This window comes from Rhincodon typus, chromosome 25 (assembly GCF_021869965.1).
Source record: "Rhincodon typus isolate 14 chromosome 25, sRhiTyp1.1, whole genome shotgun sequence".
In the NCBI taxonomy this organism is placed as follows: domain Eukaryota; kingdom Metazoa; phylum Chordata; class Chondrichthyes; order Orectolobiformes; family Rhincodontidae; genus Rhincodon; species Rhincodon typus.
Window position 1 is genome coordinate 17,174,402 of NC_063356.1, and position 12,314 is coordinate 17,186,715.

The window sequence follows — 12,314 nt, forward strand, 5'->3', positions numbered from 1 at the left end:
TTCCGTTGACAGAATGAAATCAGTCCATTGTGTTCTTGGAGTGCTATTTTTTCAACTAATTTTAAGTCTGATAAGAAGAGGCTTACCATTCATTTTTTAGATACAAAATTATCGGCAGAGATTATCAACAATGTACAGTTGACGGCTGGGATGGCGAGGTTCCATCCTGTGAACGTAAGTTATATTTCCCTTTTTTGTAAAGTGCCTGGCTTGCATGTGAGTCATCATACCCAGTGTCCAAATTTTCTTCCTTGCAGCAGTTTGACATCCTCTCACTTAGAATTATTTCTTTGAATAAGAGAAAAACCTCATTCGTTGCTTTTTGATTCATATTGCACATGAAAAGAACTTTGCAGGTATAATAAGGAATGACCAATCAAATCATTCCTACTCCATCCAGAAAAATATAACTATTCTACCCAAGCATCCTGCTGATTTGGAGCAAACAGCTTAGTTTCAGTGGGTAATGCTAATTTAGGGATGCTCATTATAGTCACACTTTGGAATTAGCAACTTGGGCCTGTGGAAATTTAAAGGTATAGGAAATGATATAATCCACGTTAATTATGCTGGATTAAATATGCAGAAGGCAAGGGTCTGAATTGTCACTCTCTTGTCTGCTGTCAGATGAGTCTGTGGATTTTTGTTGCCTGTGTCTGAGGAGAGCAGGGAGTGCTATCAGCCAGTCTCAGGGATTATCAATGGTGGCTTTTGGGGATGTCATTGGTCTGTCACATGGAGTGCTTTCTATTGTGGTGTAAAGAACAAAGTAGAAGGTTTATAGGGTTGTGGGGTGAACCACTTGTGAAGTTATCCCCGAGCCCATCAGGAGATTCTGAAGAAGAGTCATTGCACCTAAAATACTAACTCTGATTTTTCTCCACAGATACTGCCATGCCTCCTGAGGTTTTCCAGCAATTTCTGATTTGGTTTACCATCAATTATTAGTTGAGCCTCAGAGATTGAATGGGATGTGTGTGGCTCTTGCTTAACTTCTGAAGGTAGCCAAGCTAATATTGCACCTTGTTGTGATGTTCCCTCATTGTCAGTCACTCAGCACCCAAGCATGGGATCCAGTGTAAGGAAGGGTGGGGCCCTTCCTTGTGACTTACTGAACACAATACTCTGGTGACTGAGTCCACATATCCCCCATCCCAAACCCCATTCACATTATTGGTGTCTGAAATAACTGAAAGGAGGCCGATATCCCAAAACCAAGTCATCCTTTATTTTAGGTATGCATAGTAGGCTGGCTGTGGCCAGCCAGCTCAGAGTCAGTCCCCAGACTAGAGGAAATTCTAATCTCCTGGTTATATTAGTCAACCAGGGCTTTCTTGATTGATTTGGATTGTTAACCTAGATCAGTGATCTCAGTCAGTGAGGTCAACCTGGTTCCAGTCACTGCATCATGCACTAGCTTCCCCAGGCATCCACACCCTACACCCCCCACCCAAGTCCAGGCGAGTAAAAAACAGGCCTGGCCTTTGGCTTATAGCTTTTTTTGCTATGTTTTTGCCCCAAGTCTGGTTCCTCTGATTTGGACTCTGACATGGGCACTGTGGACCAGACCGTAGCCAGCCTCTTGTGTCCAGAATGCCTGGGGAGTTTCCTCTGCTTCTAATGGTAATGCTATCAAGGCTGCCTCCATCTTGGAGGCTTGTGCGACACTAGACAGAGAGGGAGAACCTGTGTTTTCCATCCAGCCTTCTGGCTGTTCTGAGGAGCCAGGTATGTTTTGCTCCTGCCCTGTTTGAGGGGTTCCAGCTTTCAGGTGATCCACATGTTTGTTCAGGACTGTATCACCTACATGAACTTCATAAGTCATGGGTCCTTACCTTGCATCATACCCATACAGGTCCATTTCCATGATTCTGGCATCAAACTTTGTCCCCTCAATTAAATTGAGTCGCTTGTTTAGATTCAATGTGGCCGGCATTGGTGTTCTTGCTGCCATTTCACCGCTCCCCCAGGCCTGGAAATATCAGGTTTAGTCTAGGGCAGAGTCTTCTCCCTATTAGGAACCCTGTTGGGTGGTCCTATAATCAAACAGGAACCAGGACAGTTTGGTATCAATTGATGCTGTAGGGGGCTTCTTTAAGCCTGCCTTTAATGTTTGGACCACTGTTTCCACTAGACCATTGGATGACAGATGGTATGGAGCTGCCCTAATGTGTTGAATACCATTTGACTTCAGGAATATTCAAATTCCCTGCTGGTAAATGACAGATTGTCAAAGACCAATACTTTCAGGTGTGCACGTATCACAAATGCTTGCAGCTTCTCAATTGTCATCCCCGAGTTTGCTGAATGAACTTGATACATGTCCAACTGCTTTGAATCAGCATCCAGTGAAGTATCTGTCAGTGGGAAGCTGCTCAGGGCATCTGCATTAGCTACTTGGCTTCCTGGATGGTGTTCTAACTTGTATGCACTGAGAATAAGGGCCCAAAGCTGAAATCTACTGGAAGCCATGGGCAGCACTGCCTGGTCTTCTTTCAGTAGCCATAGCAGGGATTTGTGATCTGATACTATGACAAATTCATGTCCATAAAGGTACTTGTTCACCCCAAAGATGACAGCCAAACTTTCCTTCTCTATCTGGGCATATTTGGTTTTGGCATCAGCCAAAGTCCAAGAAGTGTACGCTATCGTGTATCCTTCTCCATTGGGCCATCAGTGAGCCAACACTACCCCAAGATCATATGGGGAGGCATCACATCTCCACACTACTTGTCTTTTGATCCTACACCTCATATGGTGATAACAGCTTTTTCCACTTTCCCAAAGGCTGCTTCTTGGCTACGCAACCATTTCTAAGGCTGACCCTTTTTCAATAGCAGGCATAAGGGCACTAACATGGAAGCCAGGTTACATATGAATTTTCTGTAATAATTCATTAACCCAAGGAAAGACCTAGGTTCCAGTACAGATATGGGAGCCAGGGCACTTTTGATTTCCCTCACTTTCTCTTCCAATGGGTGTAAATGGGTTTTGTTGACTCTGTAACCCAAGTAGATCACTTGGGGGGCCTAGGAGACACATTTTGTCCCTTCCAAGGCACCTGGGAGAAATGTTTAAGCACCATGTCCAAGTCCAAGTGCTCTTTATTCATCTTCCTGGTTATTAGCAGGTCATCCAGATAAATGGCAACCTGGGGTAACCCTTGTAAAGTGTTCTCCACAGCCCACTGGAAGAGGGCAGTCTTACGATGCCCCAAATTGCAGTCTTGTATGTTTATATAAACCCTTAATGGGTATTAATTGTAGCAGTAACTGCACCAACTGCTTCTCATAGGAGACCAGAACTGAAGTTGTACCCTTGATATGCAATGGTTCCCCAGTGTCTGTTCTCAGTCTAGGTGAGGCCTTGTGCCAACTTAAGGGTTGGAGTCCCAAGTGAATCTTGTGAAAGACCAATTCTGCAACCACAGATACAGCTGTGGTAGTATTGACCTCCATGGGAACTGGATGACCATTAATTTTAATCAGTACTGGTTTGGATATCACTAAGCAATTGTTCCAACCCACATGTAGGGGAACTTTCCAGGGTGTGCACTCTCCTGGGTACCAGTCTACAAGTTCTCTTATTCAGGTCAGGCCTTATAGGACTCCTTTGCTGTCTTGAGTCTGCATATTAGCAGCAACTACAGTGGCTTGCTGGTCCAGATCCTGAAGAAATTTTAAGCCTCATGGCCAAGGTTCAGCTTTGTTGTAGGGTTTTGCTGTGGGCTGGCTGAGGGTCCTTCTGCTCAGGATATACCCAGCATGATCTGAGATTGCCTTCACCAAGCTCAGACAGAGAGGTGAGGGAGTCCACTTCCACTGGGACACCCTCTAACTTCCATGCTCCATTTGGTGCACTTTCTAATGAAAATACCAGCTGCAGCACTTGTTTGAAGACCTGTTGCACTTCAGCTATTAGGTGCTTCTGCATGGTTACATCACTAATCCCTCATACCAAGCAGTCTCTCAGCATCTCATTGTGTTAATCCAAAATCACATGGCTCTGTCAATCATCTCAATCTCAACAAAAATCCCAATATGGATTCCCCCAGTTCTCTAAAAGCCAAATAAAGCTAACAGCATCTCAGAATGAGAGGAGAATTGGGGTCATAATATTCCTTAACCAGCTGCATCAACTCTTGGAAGGTTTTAATGTCTAGTGCCACTAGGAAAGTTAAGCCAAGCCCCTTATAACCAAGAATGCTGTGTGTCTGCCCCACATTGTTTTTCATCTGCCCCAATGTCATTTGCCCAGAAAAAATATCACATTCTTTCCACATATTGGGCCCAGTCTTCAACATCAGGATCAAATGAGTCAAGCTTCCTAAATAAAGGCATGATGCTAGAAATGCTTACCCCAACTCCAAGATGACTGTAGCAAGCAAACATCCTGCACACACATCCCTATTTTCTCTCATCACCACTGAAATAACTTGAAATAAATTAACCTATGTACAGTACACTGGCTGCAACCAACCAGCTCAGAGTCAGTTACCTGGACTGAGGACATGCTCATCTCCTGGTTATATTAGTCAGCCAGGGCTTTCCTGATTGGCCCAGGTTAACAATTCCAATCATTGGCCTCAAGTGAACAAAGTCAATCACTGGTCCCAATCACTATAGTGCTATAGGATTCGGTGGAGATCTTTTACTTTGGCCTGGAGCTTAAATGGCAGCAGCCATGAATCACAAGGTTACTTCCAGCAATAGTGTGCTGCTTAGCGCTGGCTCAGGAAGGTGGATACTAAACATGTATGATGCTGAAGATTGCTACAGGTCCGTTCATAGTACTGTTGCAAACAACAGCAGCTTGTTATTCTGGGGTTTTACAGTTCAAGAAAAATGTCTTGATTTTGTATTGCCATATCTCTGAAAATTGAATTCCAAATTTGAGATAACCTGATAATGTTGTCAATTTCATTGCGCTATTCATGTTTGTGTTAAACATTTCAGTGCAAAATGCTGTTGTACAGTTTGGAGTTTTGTTTTTAGCTTTTAGCATTGTATTTTCTGTTCAGAAATGACCTGTGGTAACCCTGGGGAGATTCTGAATGGACATTATACGACTTCACATGAGACAGTTGGAAATAAAGTGTTTTTTTATTGTGACTTTGGGTGAGTATTCAGTCAATAAATTACTGAGAAGATTTTGGTGAAAGTCTATTGTCCTAATATATTTTTCATAACCATACAGACTGACATCCCTTATGCGTGATGATTTCTGACTGGCTGAGCATGCGAGTTGTGATTGGATCTTCCAGATTAGTGTGGCACTGAGAATTTTCAAAATAATTGCTATACTAAAAATCAGTGATGTTAAAACTTACATTGGAATATTAATGGGTAGTTGGAAATGTGGAATGTGGTAATGATTCCTACACCTGTAATCTGAGACCAACACAGGACATCAGAGTCAGCTTGTTCCTTAACTGTTTAGATTATATTGGGTAAATCAGCATCAAAGTGCATCAGATGTATCAATATTGTCCTTTGCACTGTAGTTCCTATAGAGCCTGACGAGCCCTTTCTATTTTATAAACATACAACTGTATTTGTTTCTTTCATTAATATGCAGACCTAGTCCAATTTTTTAAGATGTTTTGAAGTTTAGTGAAATTTAGATTATTTCTCTTTGGACCTTTTAATCTAGTCCATGAAAGAATATCTTCCAAGTGATCTCCAGTTTATTGATACAGGTATTTGATTCTCTTTTTGTAGATACAAGATAGTGGGTAGAGATTATCGACAATGTACAGCTGAGGGTTGGGATGGTGATGTCCCATCCTGTGAACGTAAGTTATGTTTCTTTTTTTTTTAAAGTGACTGATTTGCTGTTCAGTGCAAAATAATTGACTTGCTTCCAATGAATTGTTGTGTAGTCTTGGTTGGCATCCAAGCTTTCTTTCCTTCAGTCATTTGACATCCTGTAGATTGGAATTCTGATTTCCTGGCATGGGAGTAAACATCAACTCAAAGCTTTATTCAACTTGCTAATTAAAGTACATAATGTGCGAAATGGAAAATGACCATTCGGCAAATCAATCCTGCTCCATCTGAAGATTTCAGTCTTTTGCTCTACTCAGATGGTCTTGTTGAGTTTTGGTGTGCAACGAGAAGTTAGAAGCTGGTCACGTTAGTGGAAATTAAGGTGATAGACAACAGTTGTTTGGACCTTGAGGGAAGTAAGTGGAAGCCAAAGGCAAAGTGTAATCAATTCTCCTATTCTGCTCTCTTTTTCTTACATTCTTGTTTAGAGATCCTACAAGACTTTACCCCACTGAATTAGTGGCCAAACTGCTACCAATGGTAAAGTTGTGTTCATTGATATTTGAGTGAAAATAATAGACTTTATTGAGGCAACAAAAAGAAAAATGGTGTAAGTGGTGCTGAGGGAAAACAGCTAACACTATGGAAGTCGTAGTAAGTGATCTTTGAGTTGGACCAGAATCTTTGAAGATTTTTGTGATCCCATCCCCTTGAAATGATTGAGATGATTCAATTAACAACATTTTTGAATGTACTTTGTAATGTTGCACTAGTTTTCAGTGACTAATGTTCATAAACACATATATACCTCTGTTTCTCCATATCACCTTGACTGTCACCATTTATAAGTAAGTGAAGATTGATGCTGGTCAATACATAGAGCTGTTGAAACAAAGGGACCTGTTGTCCTGAGGGATTGTGGACTTAATGGAAGTCCTCCAGTTGTGTTTTAATTTTGAAAATTACTCTGCTAAATTAGAGTAACTTGGCATTACTGACAGATTTTGTTGGAGTTATTCATCTTCATACTTAGTATCTGTAAATTGCAAGAAAGAAGCTGTAGGAGATTTTGAAGGTTTGTTACATTTCTATCTGTTCTTATTTCTCATTGTGCAGCAATAACCTGTGGTAACCCTGGCGAGATATTGAATGGATATTATAATGCACCAAATAAGACAGTTGGAAGCAGAGTTACTTTTTATTGTGATGTTGGGTGAGTATTCAGTATATAAATTATTGATGTTCCGATGAAGACCATTTGGATTTCTTTCATCCCTTGTTGTTCACATTTCTGAACACATCTCTTCTTCTTATAACAGAGTAACCATGATTCTTTCATTATTTGATTAACTTAGTTTCACAAAGGAATGTAAAATGTGATGTGACTTAGCAAACATTTGATGACAGCATGTAATTTGGTAAAATGTTTGCATTTTGATTTGCTTGATTTTTTAAAAACAGTTTCTTGGTACTTTAATAGCAATTCATGCCTGGTCAGAACACTATAATATTTTGCTAATTGTCCTGAAGATATTTGATAACAGATGATTTTCATTTACTAGATACAGAATGTTGGGTCATCATTATCGGAAATGTACACCTGAGGGTTGGGATGGTGAAGTTCCATCCTGTGAATGTAAGTTCTGTTTCATTCTTTAATAAAGTTACAAGCTGATCTTCCCTGCCAAATGATAGGGCCACTCTCAGTACATTTTGGAGCTGCAATTCAATTTGACATTTTCTTGCTTTTTTTTTGTTGCAGAATTTAATTGTATACCCTCATGCAAACATTAGTATTGTAGCATTGGATGGGATTTTGATGTGTGTTTTGTTGTTTAGGACGACTTGAAAGTAACTGACAAACACACAACTGGAAATTCAGGAAGTGAAAATGATGTAAAGGAAAAGTGCAGATAATATTAATGGTGTATAATGAAATTAGATTCATACTCTATTATCTTCTTTTTCCATTTCCATCTTGTGCTGCAACAAGAATAGTGTCAGCATGTTTTGGAATTAATTGTGTTAGCATCTTTTGGACTTAGTTGATTAAGCCTGAGTGAAAGTAACAATTTAAGAGGAGTTGGCAAAAACGCAGATGGACTTTTGTGGTATTGATGCTGAGGTGGAGCAAAGAATACTATGGAAGCAAAAGTACGTGGTCTTTGAGATGGCAAAGGTACCTAAAGTCACTCCGTTACTTTGGTGTTCTGTCATTTCCCTCTTAGTTAGTCACTGAGGATCACGTGTGACTTGCTTCCATTCTCTTTCGGTGGTTTTGAGATTGTTATTAGATCCAATGTGTGATTTGCGAACTCTGCCACATTTGGAGCAGGTGGTGTTTGAACAGTCAGGTAAATGAGTTATTGGGGTAGTTGTGTACTTTTACAATCGCCTCAACATTGCCTCTGTGTTCTCCTGTCAGAGACTTTCTATGTTCAATGTTTACCTGAATGAATCTTCTCCATTTATTGAGTCACAATCTAAGGACACCCAAGAGTTGAGATAATGTTGATCTCTTCTGAGATTTTTTGAGGACAATCTTAAAACATATTTGTTGTTCACCTGAGAGACTCCTGTCATGAATGATTTTCAAGGAGAGCAGTTGCTTCAGGAGTCTGGTATAAGAATGACATGTCCTGCCCAGCAATTGTGTGAATATCACCTTGATATTGGGCAAGTTCTAACTCCCATAGAGTTTAATACTGCATTCTGGTAACCATTTTGAAAAATTATGGAAATTGGATTCTAAAGTTCAAGTAATTTGCGACATTAAGTAATTGTGTCATTGCATAATATCTTTCACGTGCGATATGTAATTGCAATGACAGAACTGTTGAAGATGTTGGAGTTTTGTGAAATGTCTACCTTTTCCCTTTTCAATTTCTGTGTAGCAATAAACTGTGGTAACCCTGGTGAAATTCTGAATGGATATTACACAGCATCAAATGACACACTTGGAAATAAAGTGACCTTTTATTGTGATGTTGGGTGAGTATTTGCTCTGTGAATTGTTGAATAATTTTGCTGAAATGTTGCTATCATAATGTATAATCACACAATTATTTGTGATAATACTATTTTTCATTTGCATTTCTGATAAGTGTTTTCCATGTGAGTGTGAATCAGACTTTCAATTCAATGCTGAGCAGGGTATTTTTATAAAAGTCTTTATGCACATCAAGTTCAGGGATGTTACTGCATGGGTTTGGAATATCTATCGACAGATGGAAATGTTAAATATATTGGTGATGCCTAGACCTCTACCCTGAGATCAAAACTGGATGACTTTATCTGAGTTCCTCAAAATGCTTACCTTATATTGTAATTGGCGCCATGGTGAACTGGCACATGGTGAACATGGCACATTCTGTTCATCCTGTAATTTATACTTCATATGAAGTCTGATCAGCATTGATTTTGCGATAGTGCAATACCATTGGATTACAAATTCATTTTTTTGCTAAGCTATTCTCACATTGCTGTTTAATATGTAAAATTTGTTGATAGGTGAGTACATGATTCCTCTCTGGACCTCAATTTCTGATCTGGCCTGCAAATTGTACAACTTTCCAAATTACCATGCAGATCTTTGATACAAATGGATTAATTCTCTTCTCTTTTTGCCTAGATACGAGATGGTGGGAAGAGATTATCGACAATGTACAGCTGAGGGATGGCTTGGGGATGTTCCATCTTGTGAACGTAAGTTAGATTTCCCAATTTTGTAAAGTAGCATTCTTATCTATACCAATTTATTGAACTGTTGTCAATGAATTGTCCTGTCATGTTTGTTGACATCCAAGTTTTGTTTGCTCCAGCATTTTGCCATCCTCTCTCTTGGACTTCTTGCACTTTCAAAGACCCCTGCCCTGGCTCTGTCTGCTGTGTTCGTGATGCAGTACAGATGCCTTCCCTGGAACCTGGAGCATAAATATGAGCAGTCACCATTCATATTGCTATGTGGTGCTGGTAGATGCTGGTAATATTGCCAGCAAGAGAGAGCCACCTCTGGCTTCAATAGCATGAAAGGCCCACATTGGCCATCTGTGACTGAGGGCCCTTAAATCAAACTGGGCTTTCTACATTTGAAGATGATCTGGGGTTCCCACTGGTTCATCCTCTGATGTTGAAGACCTCATTCCTAGCACTAAATCTGGCCATGTTGCTTATGGATTTCTTGCCATGATTCAATATGTTCAATGCAGAGACCTTTTTCAGTAAAGTATTGGGATTTAGAGAAAATCTTGCATTTCAAGTGCCATAATTTAGAAAAATGAATTCCAATTTCGAGAAACTTGTCATTCCATGCAACTGTGAACTATTACACCTCAATGATAAATATTGTGAATGACAATGAAAATTTGTTTAGGGCTTTGGGTTCTTGTAACATTTCTACCTTTTCACATTTTGTTTCTTTTATAGCAATTAACTGTGGTAACCCTGGTTCACTTCTGAATGGATATTATAAAGCATCAAATTGGACAGTTGGAAGTAATGTTACCTTCTATTGTGACATTGGGTGAGTATTCAAAATATGAATAACTGAATAATTTTAATTATAGACTAGTTTACTTTAGTGTTGTGATTTAGATGATTTCAAATGATCACACCTTCGTCATTTTTCTGATGAAATTTTTTCATGTTAACAATGAGGGAGGCTTTTATTTTAGTATTCCACCAGCAATGTAAAAAAATCCATTATATGATCAAAACATGGGAGAGTAGTGGTGTAACAGGAATATTAATGCAAGGATGGAACAGTTCATTTGACAAAGTCCATAATCTGAGGTCAAAAGTGGTGTTCATATCTGCTGGATCTGCAAAAGTTTTAAATCATATCACATGCCAGTGCAAAAATGAGCTTTATTCTGTGATGTTTCTCCTGTGCCCTGTACTCCATATTGTGTCCAATGAGTAATTTTAGTTTAGCTGCACTGTAACAACATTTTATTCATTTTGAATATTCTGTAGTTTTATATTATTTTTATAAATAGTTTGTTTAATAAATTTTTACTCTTTGAAATTTAGATTTTTTTTATCTTGTCACTGCATTGGCTCACTTTTTTCAGTGAGCCTTCATGTCTGATAACAGGTGGCTCTGTTTCTCTTCTAGGTACAAAATTATTGGCAGAGATTATCGACAATGCACAGCTGAGGGTTGGGATGGTGAGATTCCATCGTGTGAACGTAAGTTATGTTTCCCTGTTTTGTAAATTAACTGACCTGCGTGTCTGTGCAAAATGATTGAACCACTTTCAATGAATTATTGTATAGTGTTGATGTACAGCCAAGGTTGGATCCAACAGAGATCCCTGGACTGGGACTTGGATTATTAAGAGCATCAGAAGCTACCATACCTGGTGATGTGGCTGACAATGGAGTACTGCCAGCCTGTGTCTTAAGTGGGTGGTTTGCTAACATTTTGATTTAGGATTACTCGTGAAGACTGATGCACATCAATGTTTCATTGATTTGTAGACAGACAGCGCCCTGTTACTGTGAGGTATAGCAGATTAAGAACAAATCTCACCTTTATGTTGCTAGAATAATAGAAACTGAATTCTTGAGGATGTGGGAAGTTTCATTGCATTCGTATTCTTGTTATGTATTAGATGAAAGAGCTATTGGAGGTTTTGGAGTTTTATAATGTTTCTATCTCCACATTGTATTTTCTACGCAGCAATATCCTGTGGTCACCCTGGAGAGATTCCGAATGGGCATTATAAGGCATCAAATGAGATACTCGGAAATAAAGTTACTTTTTATTGTGACTTTGGGTGAGTATTCAGTAAATAAATTACTGAGCAGATTTTGGTGATGACTGTTATTTTAATGCTGTGATTTAGAGAACTTTAGACAGCCATCTCTCATGCATGATATTTCTGATGGCTCAGCATCAGAGCTCTGATTGACTTTTCTAGTTTAGCACTGAACTGATGAATCTTAAAAGAAATGTATACATATACATGAAGTTTCTATGTTGTTGTTGGTAGAATTGCTATATTAATGCAACAATGGAAATGCCGAATATATTAATGATCCCTGGATCCATTGTCTGAGATCAACACTGGAAATTTGTGTCTGCTAGTTCCTCAAGTGCTGACCTTTGTATTGTAAATGAGCTTTAAAGAGAGACAGAGACATCAATATAATTTATATATGGTCAAAGCGTAACATTTTTTATCAACACAAATTGATGAATCTGCGGACCTAGTCCCATATTTTATGTTTTATGAAGTTTGATGGATTTATTTCTCTTTGATCCTTTGGAATTCTAACCCGGACAGAGTACTAGTATTGTCAAAATAACTTTCTTCATTTGTTTCTGTTTCTCTAGATACAAGATAGTGGGTAGAGATTATCGGCAATGTACAGCTGAGGGGTGGGATGGTGATGTCCCATCCTGTGAACGTAAGTTATGATGCACTGTTTTGTGAATTGACTGCTTTGCTCTTCAATATCGAATGATTGGCCGACTTCAATGCATCACCCTCCAGTGTTAGGAAGACAACTTGTATGTCAACCGACAATATTTTGACATCC

At 39.2% G+C, this 12,314-nt stretch overlaps 1 protein-coding gene across 1 annotated transcript in view; it reads left to right on the forward strand.

Moving 5' to 3' along the window:
- LOC109937296 (sushi, von Willebrand factor type A, EGF and pentraxin domain-containing protein 1-like) overlaps positions 1-12,314 on the forward strand; it is an 86,409-nt gene that overhangs the window by 33,370 nt on the left and 40,725 nt on the right. The window contains exons 25-35 of the mRNA XM_048611959.1: positions 101-174; positions 5,021-5,117; positions 5,721-5,794; positions 6,885-6,981; positions 7,331-7,404; positions 8,663-8,759; positions 9,400-9,473; positions 10,194-10,290; positions 10,885-10,958; positions 11,452-11,548; positions 12,109-12,182. Coding sequence (XP_048467916.1) covers positions 101-174; positions 5,021-5,117; positions 5,721-5,794; positions 6,885-6,981; positions 7,331-7,404; positions 8,663-8,759; positions 9,400-9,473; positions 10,194-10,290; positions 10,885-10,958; positions 11,452-11,548; positions 12,109-12,182 — 929 coding nt within the window. The remainder of the gene's footprint in view (positions 1-100; positions 175-5,020; positions 5,118-5,720; positions 5,795-6,884; positions 6,982-7,330; positions 7,405-8,662; positions 8,760-9,399; positions 9,474-10,193; positions 10,291-10,884; positions 10,959-11,451; positions 11,549-12,108; positions 12,183-12,314) is intronic.